The sequence below is a fragment of the Zootoca vivipara genome, chromosome Z (assembly GCF_963506605.1).
Source record: "Zootoca vivipara chromosome Z, rZooViv1.1, whole genome shotgun sequence".
Lineage (NCBI taxonomy): Eukaryota > Metazoa > Chordata > Lepidosauria > Squamata > Lacertidae > Zootoca > Zootoca vivipara.
This window is the reverse complement of record NC_083294.1, coordinates 1,436,792-1,461,362: the sequence shown is the minus strand read 5'-3', so window position 1 is coordinate 1,461,362 and position 24,571 is coordinate 1,436,792. Positions and strand designations below refer to the sequence as shown.

Sequence of the window (24,571 nt, the reverse complement as noted above, 5' to 3'; positions counted from 1 at the left end):
ATGCTACCAGAGTTAAGAAGAGTGCAGAGAGAATTGCAGCAGATCCTTTACATCCCTGCCATCGTCTGCTAGATTTACTCCCATATGGACGTCGCTACAGGTCTTCATATACAAAATCGGCCAGGCGCAGGAACAGGTTTTTTCCCTTGTGCCATTAAATTGTTAAATTCGTAGATGTGTAGCTGAAGGGGAGGTCCATTATGGGTGGGTTTCTTTGCTTATTCGTATTGTGAGCAGAACGGTGTGTGTAGGTTTACATTGCAATGTAGCCAAAACAAATTCCAAGTATGTTGGAAAATGTACTTGGCCAATAATAAATTATTATTATTATTATTATTATTATTATTATTATTATTATTATTGCACCCTAGGCGAGATCACCTTCTGCCCCCCCCCCATTTCCCAGAGTTGTTGACCTTTTTTAGAAAAAATAAAAGTGGAATAAAAAATGAAATAAATAAATAAATAAATAAAAACAAAAAATGAAAAAATGAAAAAACAAAAACGAAAAATTGATGCACAACTCTGAGCTGACCCCCCCAAAAATGGGACCTTTCCCATATGCAAAAGAAGCTCCCTCAAATATTTAATTTGGGGGGGGGGGCAAAGGCACAACTTTGAGCTGATCCTCAAAAATGGAGCTTCCCCCCTTTGCAAAAAAGATGCACAACTCTGAGCTGACCCCCCCCCCAAAAACGGGGCTTTTCCCATTTGCAAAAAAGCTGCACAACTTTGAGCTGATCCTCAAAAAAATGGAGCTTTCCCCCTTTGCAAAAGAAGCTTCCTCAAATATTTAAGGGGGGGGGCAAAGGCACCTAGGCCTCTAGGAGTTGGCTGCTATGCCTAGGACCATTCAAGAAAGCAAAAAAAAAAAAAATCCTCATTTTTTTCCTCTGAAAACTAGGTGCGTCCTATGGTCAGGTGCGTCCTATGGAGCGAAAAAACACGGTGCTGTCTTTCATCTGTCCAGAATCTTCCAACAATTCCCAAAAAGGTTCTCCATGAGCGGTGGCAATGGAAAGCCAGGACTTTGAAGTCAACTTATTTTACTTGTTATTTGTATTATATTTACTGTTTTTAATTAGGTTTTGTAATTTTGGATTATGCGGAATGCTTTATCTGAGTGGATGTAGCAACCGAGTAATTTCGTTGTTCCTGCAAGGGGACAATGACAATAAAGATATCTTAATGGCTCCCTAAGCATTAATCATGGCTCTGTGCTGTTGTTCTTTTGTAGCTACCAGTGTGATTGCCTCAACACGGGCTTTGAAGGGCAGCATTGTGAGCTGGATATCTTGGAATGTGCCTCCCAACCATGCCAGAATGGTGGTACCTGCCTGGACGGGGTTGGATACTATAGCTGTGTTTGCTGGCCAGGTGGGTGAAATTGTTGCGTTGTTCTCCTATAGTCCAAAAGCTCTTTCCTGTCGCAAGGTGAAGACAACACGTCCCTGTGACTTTCAGCCTAGCAGTAACTTTCAGCCTAGCAGTGACTTTCATTTTTCCCCCCCAATAATTTTTATTCATTTTTCCAATATTCACAAATATAAGTTCAAGTTCAAGTTCAATTTTTATTACAGCAAAATCCAGCAATGTTGTTGTTGTTGTTTTTTAGTCGGTTAGTTGTGTCCGACTCTTCGTGACCCCATGGACCAGAGCACGACAGGCACTCCTGTCTTCCACTGCCTCCCACAGTTTGGTCAGACTCATGTTGGTAGCTTTGGGAAAACTGTCCAACAATCCTGTCCTCTGTCGTCCCCTTCTCCATGTGCCCTCCATCTTTCCCAACATCAGGGTTTTTTCCAGGGAGTCTTCTCTTCTCATGAGGTGGCCAAAGTCTTGGAGCATGTTGGTAGCTTCGAGAACACTGTCCAACCATCTCGTCCTCTGTCGTCCCCTTCTCCTTGTGCCCTCCCTCTTTCTCAACATCAGGGTCTTCTCCAAGGATTCTTCTCTTCTCATGAGGTGGCCAAAGTATTGGAGCCTCAGCTTCGTGATCTGTCCTTCCAGGGAGCACTCAGGGCTGATTTCCTTAAGAATGGATAGGTTTGATCTTCTTGCAGTCCATGGGACTCTCAAGGGTCTCCTCCAGCACCATAATTCAAAACCATTAATTCTTCGGCTATCAGCCTTCTTTATGGTCCAGCTCTCATTTCCATACATCACTACGGGGAAAACCATAGCTTGAACTATACAGACCTTTGTCGGCAAGGTGATGTCTCTGCTTTTTAAGATGCTGTCTAGGTTTGTCATTGCTTTTCTCCCAAGAAGCAGGTGTCTTTTAATTTCGTGACTGCTGTCACCATCTGCAGTGATCAAGGAGCTCAAGAAAGTAAAATCTCTCACTGCCTCCATTTCTTCCCCTTCTATTTTGGTTGCCCTCCTCTGGACACATTCTAGCTTGTCAGTATCCTTCTTGAACTCTGGTGCCCAAAACTGGACACAGTATTCCAGGTGAGGTCTGACCAGAGCGCAATACAGTGGTACTATTACTTCGCTTGATCTAGATGCTATGCTCCTCTTGATGCAGCCCAGAATTGCATTGGCTTTTTGAGCTGCTGCATCACACTGTTGAGTCATGTCACGTTTGTGGTCTACCAAGACTCCTAGATCCTCTTCACATGTACTGCTCTCAAGCCAGGTGTCACCCATCCTGTATTTGTGCCTTTCTTTTTTTTTTTTTGCCCAAGTGTAGTACTTTACATTTCTCCCTGTTCAAATTCATCTTGTTTGCTTTGGCCCATATCTCTAATCTGTTAAGGTCATTTGGAAGTGTGATCCTGTCCTCTGGGGTATTAGCCACCTCTCCCAATTTGGTGTCATCTGCAAACTTGCTCAGGATGCCCTCAAGCCCACCATCCAAGTCATTGATAAAGATGTTGAATAAGACTGGGCCCAAGACAGAACCCTGTGGCACCCCACTAGTCACTACTCTCCAGGATGAGAAGAAGCCATTGATGAGCACCCTCTGGGTTCGGTCAGCCAGCCAGTTACAAATCCACTGAATGGTAGCATTGTCTAGCCCGCATTTCACCAGCTTCTTAAGAAGAATACCATGGGGCGCCTTGTCAAAGGCGTTGCTGAAATCAAGATAGGGTACATCCACAGTGTTCCCTTCATGCAAATATTATTTTTTCTATCATAATAACCTTTAACCACATTTATCTAATTCCACTCCCCTACCCCTGGACTCCGGATCTCCCAAATGTATCAACAGCTCCATAAAACGTTCCCATTTTGGACCATCCTAATCAATCAGAAAATAACCCATTGTTACTCCTCACCCTATTCCCACTCTTTCGCCACCTGTCCACCACTCTTCCTTCTTTGTCCCTGCTGCCCACTCTTCCTGAAGTTCTGTTCCTAAAGCAGTACACTGGGCTGCAGAGTCTTGCAGGGTGTCCGCTGCGGGAGGATCGGCGTAAGATCCACCAATACCTAGATCAGTGTTTGCGAACCTATGACACGCGTGTCAGACGTGACATGCAGAGCCCTCACTGCTGGCACACGCCCCATCGGCCCATTCGCACTGTCGACGTTGTTGTTTCCCCCCCACTTGTTCTCCCACTCCTCCTCACACTAAAGCTTGTCTCTGCTGTTAAAACCCGGATCCTTTGTTGTTGTTGTTGTTGCCGGTAGCCAGAGATTGTTTTTTAACCCTTTCTGTGCTGTCTTTTCCTGGCGCTTTGGCAGGCGGGAAGGTAAACGGTGTTTCCGTGCGCTGCTCTGGTTCGCCAGAAGCAGCTTTGTCGTGCTGGCCACATGACCCGGAAGCTGTATGCAGACAAACGCCGGCTCCCTTGGCCTTAAAAGGTAAAGGGACCCCTGACCATTAGGTCCAGTCGTGACCGACTCTGGGGTTGCGCGCTCATCTCGCATTACTGGCCGAGGGAGCCGGCGTATAGCTTCCAGGTCATGTGGCCAGCATGAAGGTGAACGCTGTTTACCTTCCCGCTGTAGCGGTTCCTATTTATCTACTTGCATTTTGACGTGCCTTAGAACTGCTAGGTTGACAGGAGCTGGGACCGAGCAACAGGAGCTCACCCCGTCACAGGGATTCGAACCGCTGACCTTCTGATCAGCAAGCCCTAGGCTCAGTGGTTTAACCCACAGCGCCACCTGGGTCCCTTTACCTTTATTATTTAAACTATAAATGTCGCGAAATTATGATTTTTTTCTCGAAGTGACACACCACCACCCGCCGAGTTATGCTCGGTTTTTTGGCGAATTTTGACACACCAAGCTCAAAAGGTTACCCTTCACTGACCTGGATCTAGCCCATTGCTTTGTGACAAACGAGGCACATGTCAGCTCACCTGGCGTCCTGCCCCCTTTGCTTTTTTGTCACCAGGATACGAAGGGGAACACTGTGAAGTGGATGTAGATGAATGTGCTGCAGTGCCCTGCCTCAACGAGGGCCAGTGCTTTGAACGGTCCAATCAGAGCTACTACGGAGATCTCACAGGCTTCCCCCGGCACTTTGCCTACCAGGAAGCTTCTGGATTCATTTGCAGGTGCCAGCCAGGTTTTGAGGGTAAGTCAATCAATCAGATTTTAGTCGACCATCAGTCAGAAACAAACATTGATCCATACAAAAATTAAAACACATAAAAATCTAAAGCAGGGGTCAGCAAACTTTTTCAGCAGGTCCACTGTCCCTCAGACCTTGTGGGGGACAGACTATATTTTGGGGGGAAATATGAACGAATTGCTATGCCCCACAAATAACCCAGAGATGCATTTTAAATAAAAGGGCACATTCTACTCATGTAAAAAACACCAGGCAGGCCCCACAAATAACCCAGAGATGCATTGTAAATATAAGGACACATTCTACTCACGTAAAAACACCAGGCAGGCCCCACAAATCAGAACCAGTAAAGGCGGTGAAGGTCCTGTGTGAGTGTCTGGAGGCGGTTGGAGGATGGATGGCGGCTAACAGATTGAGATTGAATCCTGACAAGACAGAAGTACTGTTCGTGGGGGACAGGAGGCGGGCAGGTGTGGGGGACTCCCTGGTCCTGAATTGGGTAACTGTGCCCCTGAAAGACCAGGTGCGCAGCCTGGGAGTCATTTTGGACTCACAGCTGTCCATGGAGGCGCAGGTCAATTCTGTGTCCAGGGCAGCTGTCTATCAGCTCCATCTGGTACGCAGGCTGAGCCCCTACCTGCCCGCAGACTGTCTTGCCAGAGTGGTACATGCTCTAGTTATCTCTCGCTTGGACTACTGCAATGTGCTCTATGTGGGGCTACCTTTGAAGGTGACCCGGAAACTACAATTAATCCAGAATGCGGGAGCTAGACTGGTGACTGGGAACAGCCACCGAGACCACATAACACCTGTCTTGAAAGACCTACATTGGCTCCCAGTACGTTTCCGAGCACAATTCACAGTGTTGGTGCTGACCTTTAAAGCCCTAAACATCCTCAGTCCAGTATACCTGAAGGAGCATCTCCACCTCCATCATTCTGCCCGGACACTGAGATCCAGCACCGAGGGCCTTCTGGCGGTTCCCTCACTACGAGAAGCCAAGTTACAGGGAACCAGGCAGAGGGCCTTCTCGGTAGTGGCACCCACCCTGTGGAATGCCCTCTTACCAGAGGTCAAAGAGAAAAACAATTACCAGACCTTTAGAAGGCATCTCAAGGCAGCCCTGTTTAGGGAAGCTTTTAATGTTTGATGGATTTCTGTATTTTAATATTTTGTTGGAAGCCGCCCAGAGTGGCTGGGGAAACCCTGCCAGATGGTTGGGGTGTAAATAATAAATTATTATTATTAATATTATTATTAATAATAAAAGAACACATTCTACTCATGTAAAAAACACCAGGCGGGCCCCACAAATAACCCAGAGATGCATTTTTAATAAAAGGACACATTCTTCTCATGTAAAAACATGCTGATTCCCGTACCATCCGCGGGCCAGATTGAGAAGGCGATTGGGCCGCATCCAGCCCCCGGGGCCTTAGTTTGGGGGGGCCCTGATCTAAAGGAACTTAAAACTTAAACCGACAATAAGAAGTAGGCTATACATTTAGACCCACGTCAATGAGTCCCCTTTGACACCAGGTCCCACCACCCAGGTTCCTGGTCATACTGGCTGGGGCTAACGCAAGCCAGAAACTCAACAAAAGCAGGAGGAGGGCCTTAGGAGCCCAGAGTTGCCACTTTTAGTCAGGCAATCAAGCATTCAATCAATCAACCAGATTTTATTCAACAGTCAGAAACAAATATTTATCCATACAAAAATCAAAATATCTACAGGTGAAATTCGGGAAATTAGAATATCGTCGAAAAGTGCATTGATTTCAGTAATGCAACGGGTTATTTTTTATTTCCCTTTTAATTTTGACGGGTCCACGGAGTACTTAAATTGTAAGTACTCAAACTTAGGAGTACTTAAACCGAGGTATGACTATATTTCAGTAACGCAATTTAAAAGGTGAAACCAATAGATGAGATAGATGCATGACATGCAAAGCAAGACATATCAAGCCTTTATTTGTTGTCATTGTAATTATTGGTCGTTAGGCGGGTCAATTATAAATGGAATGCAATTAATGAAATATAATAGCGATGTTTATTTTTGTTTATTTTTGTATGATTGTATCTATTTGTTTTTTTACTGTGGAATTTCCAGAAGAAAGCATTTGTCAAAATTATAATTAAAATAAAAAACAATACCGTAAGTAAAAAGGTAAAGGTAAAGGGACCCCTGACCATTAGGTCCAGTTGTGACCGACTCTGGGGTTGCGCGCTCATCTCGCATTATTGGCCGAGGGAGCCGGCGTATAGCTTCCAGGTCATGTGGCCAGCATGACAAAGCCGCTTCTGGCAAACCAGAGCAGCACATGGAAACGCCGTTTACCTTCCCGCTGTAGCGGTTCCTATTTATCTACTTGCATTTTGACGTGCTTTCGAACTGCTAGGTTGGCAGGAGCTGGGACCAAGCAGCGGGAGCTTACCCCGTCACAGTGATTCAAACCGCCGACCTTCTGATCAGCAAGCCATAGGCTCAGTGGTTTAACCCACAGCGCCACCTGGGTCCCTAATACCGTACGTAGCATTACTGAAATCAATGCACTTTTCGGCGATATTCTAATTTTCCGAGTTTCACCTGTATTTTTCATCAGTGAAGCTTAACTGAATTATCTATTATTGAATCAGTGAGGAACTAGTTGGGATGTCTAACATAATTTCTTTTTGACATGTTTGAAGGAGAGACCTGCTTCGCCAACATTGATGAATGCGCATCCCAACCGTGTCAGAACAGAGGGATCTGTGAGGATCTGGTGAACGGCTATCAGTGTCACTGTCTGCCCGGGTACTCAGGTAAGCAGGGTGAGCTGAAAGCCATAGGAGCCGACTCCTTGGGGGCCGTGGGGACTTCAGACTCCACAATAAAGTATTTGAGGGGGTTGTCCCCCCAGGTAGTTGGGCATTACCATTCAAAAAGTGTGTGTGTTTTTGTGCTACATCATGTGGATATAGTCCAGGGATCCCCAAACTTCGTCCCTCCAGATGTTTTGGACTACAATTCCCATTTCCCCCGACCACTGGCCCTATTAGCTGGGGATCATGGGAGTTGTAGGCCAAAACGTCTGGAGGTCCGCAGTTTGGGGATGCCTGATATAGCCTATCGTGATTTCAGCAAGGCGTTTGACAAGGTGCCCCATGATATTCTTGTAAAGAAGCTGGTAAAATGCGGGCTAGACAATGCTACCATTCAGTGGATTTGTAACTGGCTGACTGACCGAACCCAAAGGGTGCTCATCAATGGCTCCTCCTCATCCTGGAGAGTAGTGACTAGTGGGGTGCCACAGGGTTCTGTCTTGGGCACAGTCTTATTCAACATCTTTATCAATGACTTGGATGATGGGCTTGAGGGCATCCTGAGCAAGTTTGCAGATGAAACCAAATTGGGAGGGGTGGCTAATACCCCAGAGGACAGGATCACACTTCAAAATGACCTTAACAGATTAGAGATCTGGGCCAAAGCAAACAAGATGAATTTGAACAGGGAGAAATGTAAAGTACTACACTTGGGAAAAAAAAATGAAAGGCACAAATACAGGATGGGTGACACCTGGCTTGAGAGCAGTACATGTGAAAAGGATCTAGGAGTCTTGGTAGACCACAAACTTGACAGGAGTCAGCAGTGTGATGCAGCAGCTAAAAAAGCCAATGCAATTCTGGGCTGCATCAATAGGAGTATAGCATCTAGATCAGGCATCCCCAAACTGCGGCCCTCCAGATGTTTTGGCCTACAACTCCCATGATCCCTAGCTAACAGGACCAGTGGTCAGAGATGATGGGAATTGTAGTCCAAACATCTGGAGTGCCGAGGTTTGGGGATGCCTGATCTAGATCAAGGGAAGTAATAGTACCACTGTATTCTGCTCTGGTCAGACCTCACCTGGAGTACTGTGTCCAGTTCTGGGCACCACAGTTCAAGAAGGATACTGACAAGCTGGAACGTGTCCAGAGGAGGGCAACGAAAATGGTCAAAGGCCTGGAAACGATGCCTTATGAGGAACGGCTTAGGGAGCTGGGTATGTTTAGCCTGGAGAAGAGAAGGTTAAGGGGTGATATGATAGCCATGTTCAAATATATCAAAGGATGTCATATAGAAGAGGATGAAAGGTTGTTTTCTGCAGCTCCAGGGAAGCAGACACGGAGCAATGGATTCAAGCTAAAAGAAAGAAGATTCCACCTAAACATTTGGAAGAACTTCCTGACAGTAAAAGCTGTTCAGCAGTGGAATTTGCAACCAAGGAGTAGTGTGGTGGAGTCTCCTTCTTTGGAGGTCTTTAAACAGAGGCTTGACAGGCATATGTCAAGAATGCTTTGATGGTGTTTCCTGCTTGGCAGGGGGTGGGGTTGGACTGGATGGCACATGTGGTCTCTTCCAACTCTATGATTCTATGACCCATTTAATGAGCATTCAGCCTGGGAATCAAATCAAATACCTTTATTGGCATCACAGTATAAAACATTTCAAGTCACTGGGATGCTTGAAAGGACGGGGTGAAGCTATCGAGGGTAATAAGGTCACGCTGTGAGAATTTAGGAGAAGTGGGTTGGCTTCACAAGAAACATCCCTGGTCCTGATTGGGGTAACTGTGCCCCTAAAGGACCAGGTGTGCAGCCTGGGAGTCATTGTGGACTCACACCTGTCCATGGATCTCTGCTAGGCTTTGCAGTTGAAATATTGTGGTGCCTCAAATCGCTTCTGTGCAAGTCCAGGCATGCGCAGAAGCGATTTCCAGTGCCGTGCTTTCCATGGACCATGTCCGGCCCATGGACCACAGTTTCGGCCCATGGACCACAGTTTCATGGAATCCTACAGCTAGTTTTGCAGTTCCTTCTGTCCTAGGTCTTCAAACATGTTGTGAGTCTGCCATCTTGTGGGAGGAAGAGAAATCTGAAAGTCTGAGAGAAGTTCCTTGTTAGCTGCGCTAGGACAGGCGCAACGCCTCCTATTCCAGGCTTGCTTTGAGCTGAATCATTGCTCATTCCAGGAATGCGAAAAGGAAAACTGTGGGGAACCCACCAGCCAGCAAGGCATCGGTGAATATTGTAGACCCTATTTTGACACTACAGTGCTACCTTGGTTTAAGTACACAATTGGTTCCGGAAGTCTGTACTTAACCTGAAGTGTATTTAACCAGAAGCGAACTTTCCCATTGAAAGTAATGGAAAGTGGATTAATCCCTTCCAGACAGGTCCACGGAGTATTCAACCTGAAGAAGCGTACTTAACCCGAAGTATGAGTATAATTGCTTCCGGAAGTCCGTACTTAACCTGAAGCGTACCCTGAAGCAAAATTTCCCATGGAAAGTAATGGAAAGTGGATTAATCCGTTCCAGATGGGTCCGTGGAGTACTCAACCTGAAGCGTACTTAACCCGAGGGATGACTGTTCTAGGACCCTCTGTAACTGACTAAAAGTTGGCTATCTATGAACACAGGAACTTAGATTGCAGTCCTTAGACCAGGCATGCCCAAAGTGCGGCCCTCCAGATGGTTTGGCCTACAACTCCCATGACCCCTAGCTAACAGGGCCAGTGGTCGGGGAAAATAGGAATCATAGTCCAAAACATCTGGAGGGCCGAAGTTTGGGGGTGCCTGCCTTCGACCATTGCATTGCATAAAGAGGTTTTATACTAATACTTGTGGACTGAAGCAGCACAATAATTTTTTTAAAAAAAAATCAAATGCATGCGCTAATTGGCTTTCCAATGCCAGAATTTCTGTGTTATCAACTATTGGTTTGTGTGTTTGTGAACAGTCACTATTAATAAGGGAATGATTGCTACCTGCATTCACACACACACACACACCCGAATCTCACTGTTTATATATACAGGTGAAACTCAGAAAATTAGAATATTGTCGAAAAGTGCATTGATTTCAGTAATGCAACGTATATTTTTTTTTATTATTTTTTTGACAAATGTATTCTTTTGGAAATTCCACAGTTATCAAAAAATAGTTACAATAATACAAAAATAAACAAAAATAAACATCGCTATGACATTTCATTAATTACATTACATTTATAATTGACCTGCCCAACGACAAATAATTACAATTACAACCAATCAAGGCTTCACATATCTTGCTTTGCGTGTCACGCATCTATCTCATAGATTGGTTTCACCTTTTAAGTTGCATTTTTGAAATAAATGCAATTTTCGACGATACCGGTATTATAATTTTCTGAATCTCACCTGTATATTGGTTTCACCTTTTAAGTTGCATTTCTGAAATAAATGCACTTTTTGATGATATTCTCATTTTCCGAGTTTCACCTGTATGTGCCTATCTCTCAGGATAATAATTCATGCATTTGATGAACTGCAGTCCGCAAACACTTCTGCCACATTGTCAGTATTTAAAGGCCACAATATTCTGCGTTGCCTTTAAAAGGGGTTTGGACAGATGGGTGGATAAGGCCATGGGTAAGCAAACTAAGGCCCGGGGGCCAGATGCGGCCCAATGGGCTTCTGGATCCGGCACGCGGGCGGTCCGGGAATCGCTGCATGGATTGGCGTGGGGATTCTTATCGTTTGGGCTGCACCATTTCTTCATTTCTTGCACTAGACCTCTTCATCCTGGAGAGTCTTATTCAACATCTTTATCAATGACTTGAATGATGAGCTTGAGGGCATCCTGAGCAAGTTTGCAGATGACACGAAATGGGGAGGGGTGGCTAATACCACAGAGGACAGGATCACAATTTCCATCATCCCTGTCCACTGGTCCTCTTAGTTGGGATCATGGGAGTTGTAGGCCAAAATATCTGGAGGGTCGCAGTTTGGGGATGCCTGATCTACATCAAGGGAAGTAATAGTATCTGGAGTCCTGTGTCCAGTTCTGGGCACTACAGTTCAAGACGGATACTGACAAGCTGGAACGTGTCCAGAGGAGAGCAACCAAAAGTGGTCAAAGGCCTGGAAACAATGCCTTATGAGCAGGCACCCCAGGAACTTCGGCCCTCCAGATGTTTTGGACTACAATTTCCATCTTTCCCGACCACTGGTCCTGTTAGCTAGGGACCATGGGATTTGTAGGCCAAAACATCTGCAGGGCCGCAGTTTGGGGATGTCTGCTTATGAGGAATGGCTTAGGAAGCTGGGTATGTTTAGCCTGGAGAAGAGAAGGCTAAGGGGTGATAATGTTTAGCCTGGAGAAGTGAAGGCTAAGGGGTGATAATGATAGCCATGTTCAAATATATCAAAGGATGTCAAATAGAGGAGTGAGGAAGGTTGTTTTCTGCTGCTCCAGAGAAGCGGACATGGAGCAATGGATTCAAGCTACAAGAAATAATTTCCACCTCAACATTAGGAAGAAATTTCTGACAGTAAGAGCTGTTCAACAGTGGAATTTGCTGCCAAGGAGTGTGGTGGAGTCTCCTTCCTTGGAGGTCTTTAAGCGAAGGCTTGACAGCCACATCTCAGGAATGCTTTGATGGTGTTTCCTGCTTGGCAGGGGGTTAGAATGGCCCTTGTGGTCTCTTCCAACTCTATGATTCTATAACTAAAGGACAGTCGCTCAGTGGATAGAGTACCTGCTCTGCATGAAGAAGATTCCCCCATTCAACACACCTGCTGGAATCTCCAGGTGGCCTGGGGGAGATTCCAGATGGATGGATGGCAGGACTCAGTCTAAGGCACCTTTCTATGTTCTTTGACAGCCATCTGTCAGGAATGCTTTGATGGTGTTTTCTGCTTGGCAGGGGGTTGGACTGGATGGCCCTTGTGGTCTCTTCCAGGATTCCCCTCCTCCCCTCACTGTCTCTCAGCAGAAGTCCATTTGCAGGCAGGCAGATCACGGCTTCTGCTGACATAACTCAGCCCTGCCTCAGAAAAGGGTGAGGGCTTCAGATTGGGGGTGGGGGACAGACTCAGGGACCCAGATCAGCCACTCACTCCAGGGGCTTCTTGAAACAATGAAGAAAACCCACCGCAAGGCAGGGCAGAGCTGCCACAGAAACACAGAGCAGGAACCTGTTGTGGGAATCTTCCAACGGCTGCTCCGTGATCCTAATGTGAAGTAATAAACTGTTTACCCAGCAGGACCAGACTGGGATTAATTGACAAAGCAGGAGGGATTAATAGCTATTCTTTCCCTGTCAGCTTCGCTCCTCCACAAATTCTCACACTGAGCTTGCAAGGATGCAAAAATTGGTTTTTGCAGCCAGGCCCCTGGGCTAAGCTGACCCCCACCCCATACGAGGCAAAGGGTTCCATGGGCCAAACAAAAGCACTCCCTGGACTCTGATCCTCACCATCAACCTCCCTCCCCCCCAAAAAAACACCCCACATGCAGTGACAAAACCTAAGAACACTCTCAGATCAAAGCCAGGAACGGCTTAGGGAGCTGGGTATGTTTAGCCTGGAGAAGATCCTGTTCCTTGGGCAAAAAAAAGAAAGGCACAAATACAGGATGGGTGACACCTGTCTTGAGAGCAGTACATGTGAAAAGGATCTCGTAGTCTTGGTAGACCACAAACTTGACATGAGTCAAGTTACCCTTACCTAGAAATGCTGATGGGGGTTGAACATGGGACGGTCTGCATGAAAAGCAGATACTATGACACTCCTCCACACCGTAACCTCTCTCTTACCCCCCCCCCCAGCCCTGCCTTGTCCTGCAGGGGAGGTAGTAAGCAAACATTCTTGTCAGCAGTGATAGGAGCCAGCTGGGGAGGTTTAGAGCTGAAATGGATTAGCTCTTGCAGCAGGAGCTGTGTGCTGGCAGGCTTCCGCTCCAATCCCTTTTTTCCTGCCTGGGACCCAGGAATGTGCCCGATGCTCTCCCAGCGCAGCTGAGAATTGCCCCCCCCCCCGCTTCTCCTCCTGAGACCCCCCCTGCTTCCGATGTCAGCAAGTGAGCCGCTATGAACACCACGCGGCTTGCGGTCTTCCTGGGTGGAATCGGTCTCTTCCTGGCAGGTAACAGACAGGCGCCTCTTTATTAGGGTTGCCAGATTCAATAGAGGACAGAACTTCTGTGCCTTTAATTGCCCTGCTCTCTTTTGAGTCTGGAAACCTTAAAGAGAAACCAGCAGACCCTTTGTTTAATTTCCAAGCAAAGGGTCTGCTGGTTTCTCTTGAAGGTTTCCAGACTCAAAAGAGAGCAGGGCAATTAAAGGCACAGAAGTCCTGTCCTCTATTGAGTCTGGCAACTCTACTCTTTATCTGAAGGCAGCCCTGTTTAGGGATGCTCTTCATGTCGAATCGATTATTTTATTTCATTTTTCTGTTGGAAGCCGCCCCGAGTGGCTGGGGAAACCCAGCCGGGTGGGCGAGGTATACAGGTGAAACTCTGAAAGTTAGAATATCGTCGAAAAGTGCCTTGATTTCAGGAATGCAACTTAAAAGGGGAAACCAATCTATGAGATAGACGAATGACTGAACTTAAATTGAAGTTAAAGGGAAGATCATATGTTAATAGAATAAGAATTGTGCGATATAATAAGGTTAATATATGTAAATTACAGAGAGAAGAAATGGAAGTCAACATAGAGAAGATGTAAATGATTGTTTAATTTATATTTTTGTTCTTTTTTTCTTTTTCTATTGTAAATGATTTTTGTACGGAGATTTATTTTTTTTGTAAACATGTTGTGTATAAATGTTTCTAAAGAAAGAAACTAATAAAAATTTATTTTTTAAAAAATAAGAGAGATAGATGAATGACATGCAAAGCAAGATACAGGTGAAACTCGGAAAGTTAGAATATCGTCGAAAAGTGCCTTGATTTCACTAATGCAACTTAAAAGGTGAAACCAATATACAGTCATACCTCGGTTTAAGTATGCTTCGGTTTGAGTACTTTCAGTTTAAGTACTCCATGGACCTGTCTGGAACGGATTAATCCACTTTCCATTACTTTCAATGGGAAAGTTCGCTTCAGTTAAAGTACGCTTCAGGTTAAGTACGGACTTCCTGAACCAATTGTGTACTTAAACCGAGGTACCACTGTATGAGATGACATGCAAAGCAAGATATGTCAAGCCTTGATTTGTTGTCATTGTAATGATCAGTCGTTAGGCAGGTCAATTATAAATGGAATGTCATTAATGAAATGTAATAGCGATGTTTATTTTTGTTTTACTATTTTTGTTTTACGATCTTACTATGGAATTTCCAAAAGAAAGCATTTGTAAAAATTAAACGGAAAATAAAAAATAATCCGTTGCATTACTGAAATCAATGCCCTTTTCGACGATATTCTAATTTTCCGAGTTTCACCTGTAAGTAATAAGTTGTTGTTGTTGTTGTTGTTGTTGTTGTTGTTGTTGTTGTTGTTACTATCATATCACCCCTTAACTTTCTCATCTCCAGGCTAAACATACCCAGCTCCCTAAGCCGTTCCTGGTTTTGATCCTGGTATTTTTCTGTTGGAAGCCGCCCAGAGTGGTTGGGGAAACCCAGGCAGATGGGCGTGGTATAAATAAATAAAATAATAATAATAATAATAATAATAATAATAATATCACTCTTTAACTTTCTCTTCTCCAGGCTAAACATACCCAGCTCCGTAAGCCGTTCCTAGTTTTGATCCTGGTATTTTTCTGTTGGAAGCTGCCCAGAGTGGCTGGGGAAACCCAGGCAGATGGGTGGGGTATAAACAATAAGTTGTTGTTGTTGTTATTATTATTATTATTATTATTATTATTATTTATCCTGCCTGTATGAGGGAGGGTAGAGGGAAGATGCCTCGGTGCGGCTTAGCTGTTCAGCTAGCTGGTCTGGTTTTGGGAAAGTTTCGCCCTGGTGTGTGTGTGGGGTTTGTGCGCTTGGCTGTCCCTGGAGCGTAGTGTTGTTTCAGGTTCACGCTCAGATGCCCTGGGACAGGCAGGGGTCAGGGTGGAGTGCAGTGGGGAGAAGCCCTCTCCTCTTTCCAGTACCAGTAGGTAAGGACTGTGGAATGTACAGGAGAAACTCGGAAAATTAGAAGATCGTCAAAAAGTGCATTGATTTCAGAAATGCAAATTAAAAGGTGAAACCAATCTAGGAGATAGATGTGTGACATGCAAAGCAAGATACAGGTGAAACTCGGAAAATTATAATATCGTCGAAAAGTGCATTGATTTCAGTAATGCAACTTCTTATTTTTTCTTTTCTTTTAATTTTGACAAATCCTTTCTTTTGGAAATTCCACAGGAATCAAACAAAAGTTACAATCATACAACAATAAACAAAAATAAACATCGCTATGACATTTCATTAATTACGCTAGCTGGCCCTGCCACATGTTGCTGTGGCTCATCATTAATTCCATTCCATTTATAATTGACCCGCCTAACGACCAATAATTACAATGACAACAAACCAAGGCTTGACAAACCTTGCTTTGCATTTCATGCATCTATCTCATAGATTGGTTTCACCTTTTAATTTGCGTTCCTGAAATCAATGCACTTTTCAACGATATTCTAATTTTCAGAGTTTCACCTATAGGTTATTTCCTGGCATGTACCAAGCCTACGTCTGACTACAAAGGCCTAAAGCAAAACCTTCTAATTTCCGGAGAGGGTTTGCCTTCCTGAGGCTTTGCTTCAAATGAATATGTAAATACAAGCAAGTCCACAAAGACCTCCTCTACCCCCAAAACTGAAGTATCTAAGGAATGAAGTGACCCAGGGTCTTCGAGACACAATGTTTCTGTCAGCTGAGTAGCAGACTCGCCTTCTCTTTAGGACCCTGCATTTTACCAGGACCCAGATAGCAATAGTTCTCTTCACCGGCTTAATGCATGTGTACAGTCATAGGCGTACCCAGGAAGGGGCAGGGGGGCAGCTGCCCCCGAAGCAAAAATAAAATAAAATGTTGTGCCTCCCTCCAACTTTCCCCACCAAGCCTCTTCGCAGACGCCAGCAAGGAGGGAGGGAGGGAGAGGGTCTCTAACCACTCCCGCCCCCGCCAACCCTTCATCTCCACTCCAGAAAGCGCAAAGAAAGGAGGACTCTGCTCCGCTCCCACGGCGCACCTTCTTCGCCAAGTGCCACTCGCAGCCACGGCTGGGAAGGAAACGGCACACAAAGGGAAGGCAAGCCGGAGGCCCCCCCTCCAGCCAGCACTGTCTTTGTGTGTGTCACGCCTGCCCCGCCCCGACAAGAGAGATCCAAGGAGGAGCCATGAGTAAGGCGGTGGTGGAGGCTCCCCTAAGGCTGCCCCCCCGAAGGATCACGAAGCACTTCAGGTGGTGGTGGGAGTGCTAATCCCCATTCCCATCCTACTACTCCCTTCCAGACGCCTTTACCATGGCTCCCCCCCCCCAGTTTTGATCCTCGGTACGCCCCTGTGTACAGTTGCGAGTGGTACTCTGTGGAGGGCATAGCCGTCAACTCCCGGATTGAAAAATAAGGGATCAGCAGCGGCGTGACACCGGAAATTGGTTCTGCGCATGTCCAGACATTTGGTTCGGGATAACATCAGGAAACGGGTTTAAATACGGGGGTTTCCCGCGAAAAACAGGAGACTTGACAGCTATGGTGGAGGGTAGCTGTGGGTCACGTCACTGAGATTACACAACCCCCCTTGTTCCAAAGATTGCATTATTCTCAGAGAGAGAGAGAGAAAGGGAAAGAGTTGAGAGTTTGAGGGAATTGGTTTGCATGATGCCTGAGTCCCTTCCAATCTGTGGAGTCCAGGTTCCAGCAAGGGTCAAAGCATGGGTGGGCACACTAAGGCCCGGGCCAATTGCCTTCTCAACCCGGCCCACGGATGGTCCGGGAATCAGCATATTTTTACATCAGTAGAATGTGTGCTTTTATTAAAAACTAGCTGGCCCTGCCATGCGTTGCTGTGGCTCAGTCTGTTAAATGGAGACTCAGAGTCCCCCTTCAGACTCCCCTCACGTGTTTTACACATGTTCTGTTTACGGAGGCGCATCCCTGTGACTCCCTCCAGCCTGTGCCAATCCATGACGTATCCCGTCTCCTCTCCCCCCCCCAACCCCTGGCTTATCCCTTTGATTACCCCATACCCTGTCCCAACCCATGGGAGTATGTTGGATGTCCACTGGAGGGGGCAATTTTTTTGTCTACAAATCCAGGTTTCTACCTGTCCTATGTTTGTGTATGGACATTGTAAGTGGGTAGAGACACTCTCACATGCGCTCCCGATGTTGTGGGCAAATTTTAGGACGATTGGGTAAGCGGTTGTGGAGAAAGGTTCATTGGAACAAATATGCACCCTCTACATTTTTATATATATAAATGCATCTAGACAATGCTACCATTCAGTGGATTTGTAACTGGCTGACTGACCGAACCCAAAGGGTGCTCATCAATGGCTCCTCTTCATCCTGGAGAGTGGTGACTAGTGGGGTGCCACAGGGTTCTGTCTTGGGCCGAGTCTTATTCAGCATCTTTATAAACGACTTGGATGATGGGCTTGAGGGCATCCTGAGCAAGTTTGCAGATGACACCAAATTGGGAGGGGTGGCTAATACCCCAGAGGACAGGAGCACACTGCAAAATGACCTTAACAGATTAGACAACTGGGCCAAAGCAAACAAGATGAATTTTGACAGGGAAAAATGTAAAGTACTACACTTGGGCCAAAAAAAAATGAAAGGCACAAATACAGGATGGGTGACACCTGGACTGAGAGCAGTACATGTGAAAAGGATCTAGGATGCTTTGATGGTGTTTCCTGCTTGGCGGGGGGTTGGACTGGATGGCCCTTGTGGTCTCTTCCAATTCTATGATTCTATGATGGTGTTTCCTGCTTGGCAGGGGGTTAGACTGGATGGCCCTTGTGGCCTCTTCCAACTCTATGATTTTATGATTCTACTAGCTGACCCGGCCACGCGTTGCTTTCAGCCATATGTCAAGAATGCTTGGGTGGTGTTTCCTGCTTGGCCGGGGGTTGGACTGGATGGCCCTTGTAGTCTCTTCCTACTCTATGATTCTATGATTCTATTATCTCTGGGTTATTTGTGGGGCCTGCCTGGTGTTTTTACATGAGTAGAATGTGTGCTTCTAATTTTCTGAGTTTCCCCTGTACTTGGATCGCCAAAGGTTCGCTTGCACATTCGCTCTTCCTGCAGTGCTTCCATGCCTGCCTGCCTGCCTGCCTGCAGGCCAAAGGCAGGACCAAATTCCACATTCCTCTCGTGCTCCGGTTCCTCCCAAACCTGCAGGCCAGGCGTAATAATGCTATTAAGTGGACTAATCCAGGCTTTGTTTATCTGTGCAGCTGTCCTGGTGGATTAGTAGGAAGCTGGGTTAGGGGGTTGGAGGGGTAATAGGCCTTCTTAAGGGTTTGCTCTAATTATCAGCCCAGGGCACCACCTCCCTTCTGTCAGGCTTGGTTCGTAGCCTCTGTTTATCCCGCTGTGGCCAAGTGGAGCCCAGGCCAGATGCACGGACTAGATGCACTAGAAATATCTTGCTTTGCAGGTCATGCATCTACAGGTGAAACTCGGGAAATTAGAATATCGTCAAAAAGTGCATTGATTTCAGTAATGCAATTTAAAAGGTGAAACCAATATATGAGATAGATGCCTGACATGCAAGGCAAGATATGTCAAGCCTTGATTTGTTGTCATTGTAATTATTGGTCGGTTGTTGTTGTTTAGTCGTATAGTCGTATCCGACTCTTCATGACCCCCTGGACCATAGCACGCCAGGCACTCCTGTCTTGCACTGCCTCCCGCAGTTTGGTCAAACTCATGTTCGTAGCTTCGAGAACATTGTCCAGCCATCTCGTCCTCTGTCGTCCCCTTCTCCTTGTGCCCTCCCTCTTTCCCAGCATCAGGGTTTTTTCCAGGGAGTCTTCTCTTCTCATGAGGTGGCCCAAGTCTTGGAGCCTCAGCTTCACGATCTGTCCTTCCAGTGAGCACTCGGGGCTGAGGAGATACAATAGCCATATTCAAATACCTGAAGGGTTGTCCCATGGAAGATAAAGCAAGCTTTTTTTTCCTGCCCCAGAGAGCAGGACCCGAACCAATGAATTCAAATTGCAAACAAGGACCTAAACCTTAGGAAGAGCTTTCTGACAGTGTTGTTGTTGTTGTTTAGTTGTTTAGTCATGTCCGACTCTTCGTGACCCCCTGGACCAGAGCACGCCAGGCACTCCTGTCTTCCACTGCCTCCCGCAGTTTGGTCAGACTCATGTTGGTAGCTTCAAGAACACTGTCCAACCATCTCGTCCTCTGTCGTCCCCTTCTCCTAGTGCCCTCCATCTTTCCCAACATCAGGGTCTTTTCCAGGGAGTCTTCTCTTCTCATGAGGTGGCCAAAGTATTGGAGCCTCAGCTTCACGATCTGTCCTTCCAGTGAGCACTCAGGGCTGATTTCCTTCAGAATGGATAGGTTTGATCTTCTTGCAGTCCATGGGACTCTCAAGAGTCTCCTCCAGCACCATAATTCAAAAGCATCAATTCTTCGGCGACCAGCCTTCTTTATGGTCTAGCTCTCATTTCCATACATCACTACTGGGAAAACCACAGCTTTAACTATACGGTAGGCAGGTTAATTATAAATGGAATGTCATTATTGAAATGTCATAGCGGTGTTTATTTTGGTTTGTTTTTGTATTATTGTAATTGTTTGTTTTATTAGTATGGCATTTTCAAAAGAAATCATTTGTCAAAATTAAACAGGAGATAAAAAATAAGAAGTTGCATTACTGAAATCAATGCACTTTTCAACGATATTCTAATTTTCCGAGTTTCACCTGTATCTCATAGTTTGGTTTCACCTTTTAAGTTGCATTACTATAATAAAGGCACTTTTTGACGATATTCTAATTTTTGAGTTTCACCCATATTTTTTAAAAATGATTTATAAAATATTTGGACCCCTTATCTTAAAATATTTTATTCATCATGTTGAAATAAAACATTCCACCACCTATTCTTTATTTTTTTAATTTTCCCCATTTTTCGGGGGAAAACAAAAAAGACTTCAGCGGAAAAACCAGGGAAAAACGGTTCCCCCCCCCCAAAAAAATTTTTTCCAGGGTTTTTCCCAGGCCTTCACATCTCTAAGTACAACTGAGAACTCTCAGCAAACAGTTCCCACTTAGAATCATAGAATCATAGAGTTGGAAGAGACCACAAGGGCCATCCAGTCCAACCCCCTGCCGAGCAGGAAACACCATCAAAGCATTCCTGACAGAGGGCTGTCAAGCCTCCACTTAAAGACCTCCACCACACTTCTTGGCAGCAAATTCCACTGCCGAACAGCTCTTACTGTCAGGAAGTTCTTCCTAATGTTGAGGTGGAATCTTCTTTATTGTAGCTTGAATCCATTGCTCCGTGTCCGCGTCTCTGAAGCAGCAGAAAACAACCTTTCACCCTCTTCTATATGACATCCTTTGGTATATTTTAACATGGCTATCATATAACCCCTTAACCTTCTCTTCTCCAGGCTAAACATACCCAGCTCCCTAAACCGTTCCTCATAAGGCATCGTTTCCAGGCCTTTGACCATTTTGGTTGCCCTCCTCTGGACATGTTCCAGCTTATCAGTCTCCTTGAACTGTGGTGCCCAGAACTGGACACAGTACTCCAGGTGAGGTCTGACCAGAGCGGAATACAGTGGTATTATTACTTCCCTTGATCTAGAAGATGCTATACTCCTATTGATGCAGCCCAGAATTCCATTGGCTTTTTTAGCTGCTGCATCACACTGTTGACGCACATACGGTCCCCACACTCCTCCTGGGGCTGGAGAGGGTTAGTTTAACCTCTTTTTTGCTAGTACAGTGGTACCTCGGTTTACGTACACAATTGGTTCCAGAAGTCTGCACTTAACCTGAAGCGTACTTAACCTGAAGTGAACTTTCCCATTGAAAATAATGGAAAGTGGATTAATCCGTTCCAGACGGGTCTGCAGAGTACTCAACCTGAAGCGTACTTAACCCGAAGTATGAGTGTAATTGGTTCTGGAAGTCCGTACTTAACCTTAAGCGTACTTAACCTGAAGCAAACTTTCCCATTGAAAGTAATGGAAAGTGAATTAATCTGTTCCAGATGGGTTCACGGAGTACTTAAACTGAAAGTACTCCAACCGAAGCGTACTTAAACCGAGGTATGACTGTATAGTACAATGGCTGGCAGAAGCTCTCCCAGAATTTCAGGAAAGGCTCATTCTCGCCCTTACCTGGAAATGCCATTGGGGTAAAAAGTATTCAAACTGAAGCGTACTTAAACCGAGGTATGACTGTAAAACTGAATTACTGTGTCACAAAATGATGCAAAACTGAATTTTCAACTTGTCCGCCCTTCCTTCCTTCCTTCCTTCCTTCCTTCCTTCCTTCCTTCCTTCCTTCCTTCCTTCCTTCCTTCCTTCCTTCTTTCTTCCCTCCCTCCCTCCCTCCCTCCCTCCCTCCCTCCCTCCTTCCGGTGTACACCAGGTGTGGAGTGTGCCACTGACATTGACGAGTGTGACGACCACCCCTGCGAGAACGGAGGCGCCTGTGAAGATGGCATCGCTGACTATATCTGCCATTGCATTCTTGGCCCAAACGGCATTGCCTGGGGTGGGAAGAACTGCTCTGTGGCGTTGACTGGGTGCCAGAACCACAGTTGCCAAAACGAGGCCTTGTGCATCCCCACTTACCAGTCCGAGTCCCATGGCCACCTGTGCCGCTGCCAACCTGGCTTCTATGGCTCCACCTGTTCCACGCCGACCACCTTCTCCTTCACAGCCCGTGTCTTCCTCTTCATCGACATGGCAGCAGCCAGTGACGAGAGTGCCAGCGAGGCGCCAGAGGGCCACCAAATCAGTGTGGCTCTCCGGTTCCGGACCACCCTCCCCGATGCCATCCTCTTCTACCGAGGGCAGCCAGCAGAGCACCTTCTCCTGGAGCTTTCCGGTGGCCTCCTGCGAGTGACACTTTCGAAGCAGGACACCCAGTTGTCTTCCACCTTGGAGGCACCGAAGGTGGTTGATGGCCGTTGGCACAAGGCAGAAGTCCTCCTGTGGGATTCCCTCGTGCTCAAACTTTGGCACGAAGCCTGTGCTGGGGGTGTGTGTTTGCATCGCAGCCCCGTTGGAGAGGGAGCCCCCATTTCGTTCCTGCCCTCCTTTTTGCACATCTACATCGGAGGCGTTGAAGAGGACTTCACGCCGAATCCAACAAAGAGTTTCCTCGGTTGCATGGAAGACTTGCAGATTGATTCGAAAGTTCTCTTGCCACAGGAGGTGTTCGGACTGAAAGCCGCTGGGTTTCAGCTGGGCTGCGAGAGGACAGAGTGGTGTCGCTCCCAGCCCTGTTTACATGGCGGTCACTGCGTTGACCTCTGGGCAGACTTCCGCTGTCACTGTGCTCGGCCTTATGAAGGCCGCACATGTGCTTATGGTGAGCACCGTATTTTTCGCTCCTGACCGTAGGACGCACCTAGTTTTTAGAGGAGAAAAACAGGGGGGGGGGTATTTTGCTTTCTTGAATTGTCCTAGGCACGTTACAGGCAGGGCCGGCGCATCCATTAAGGTGAACTAGGCAATTGCCTAGGGCGCCAAAATGGAGGGGGCGCTGGCCAGCCTCGTCTGGGAATGCCGCGCTTACAATTCTTGATGTCGGAGATTAAGACAGCCAGCCCACGCATCCCCTCCCCCTTTGACACAGCCGGCATCTTGGCGACAAAGCGAAGGCTCCCACGGGCGCTGCTTCTCCTGCTGCTGCCACCGCCACTCGCTTTAAGGACCTTTAGCCTCTGAAGCCACCTCTCCGCCCATGCCGCTGCTGCTCCTCAGCTCCGTTGCTTCCCAGCCCCTGACGGCTGCCAGACGAAGCAGGCTGGCTCAGCACAGCCTCAGGCAGAAAGGGCCAGCGGGAGAGGCGCCCCGTGGAAATGGGGGAGGGGATTTCCCCAAAATTGGCTCGCATAGGATGGAGAGATGCCGCACGTACAGGTGAAACTCGGGAAATTAGAATATCGTCAAAAAGTGCATTGATTTCAGTAATGCAACGGATTATTTTTTATTTCCCTTTTAATTTTGACAAATGCTTTCTTTTGGAAATTCCACAGGACAAAACAAATACTTACAATCATACAAAAATTAAGAAAAATAAACATCGCTATTCCATTTCGTGAATGACATTCCATTTATAATTGATCCGCCCAACGACCAACAATTACAATGGCCACAAAACAAGGCTTGACATATCTTGCTTTACGTGTCACACATCTATCTCATAGATTGGTTTCACCTTTTAAGTTGCATTACTGAAATAAAGGCACTTTTCGGCAATATTCTAATTTTCCGAGTTTCACCTGTAGGTGTTTGCTATCGGGTTGCTGATGTGGACACAATCTCCTGCATGTCTACTCAAAAGTCAGTCCCACAGTTTTTTTTTTAAAAAAGCAAATGCCTGTTCAAGTATTTTTACTCAGAAGTAAGTCTCACTGAGTCCAATGGGACTTACTCTCAGGAAAGTGAGAGAAGGGCCGGCTTACAGTGCAATCCTATATATGCCTACTCATATATACTCATGTTTGAAATATGATTGGCTGGGGGGGGGGGCAGAAGGTGATCTCGCCTAGGGCGCAAAAACCCCTAGCACCAGCACTGGTTACAGGTAGGTAGCCGTGTTGGTCTGACATAGTCGAAACAAAAAATTACAAAAAAAATATCCTTCCAGTAGCACCTTAGAGACCAACTAAGTTTGTCGTAGGTATGAGCTTTCGTGTGCATGCACACTTCTTAGTTGTGTCCTAGGCATAGCAGCCAACTCGAGACCTAGGTGCCTTTGCCCCCCCCCCTAAATATTTCAGGAAGCTTCTTTTGCAAAGGGGGAAAGCTCCAATTTTTCTTAGGATCAGCTCAAAGTTGTGCAGCTTTTATTGCAAATGGGAAAAGCCCTGTTTTTTTTGGGGGGGGGGGTCAGCTCAGAGTTGTGCATCTTTTTTGCCAAGGGGGAAAGCTCCATTTTTGAGGATCAGCTGAAAACTGATGAGTTTCAGTCAACTCAAGTTGTGCATCTTTTTTGCAAAGGGGGAAAACTCCATTTTTTAAAGGATCAGCTCAGAGTTGTGCAGCTTTTATTGCAAATGGGGAAAGCCCCATTGGGGGGGAACTTTGGGGCCTCCACGATGGT

At 46.3% G+C, this 24,571-nt stretch overlaps 1 protein-coding gene across 1 annotated transcript in view; it reads left to right on the top strand.

The window, feature by feature from the left end:
• Positions 1-24,571, top strand: part of CRB2 (crumbs cell polarity complex component 2) — a 67,786-nt gene that overhangs the window by 30,640 nt on the left and 12,575 nt on the right. Inside the window, exons 4-7 of the mRNA XM_035112743.2 lie at positions 1,238-1,377; positions 4,352-4,534; positions 7,220-7,333; positions 21,884-22,831. Coding sequence (XP_034968634.2) covers positions 1,238-1,377; positions 4,352-4,534; positions 7,220-7,333; positions 21,884-22,831 — 1,385 coding nt within the window. The remainder of the gene's footprint in view (positions 1-1,237; positions 1,378-4,351; positions 4,535-7,219; positions 7,334-21,883; positions 22,832-24,571) is intronic.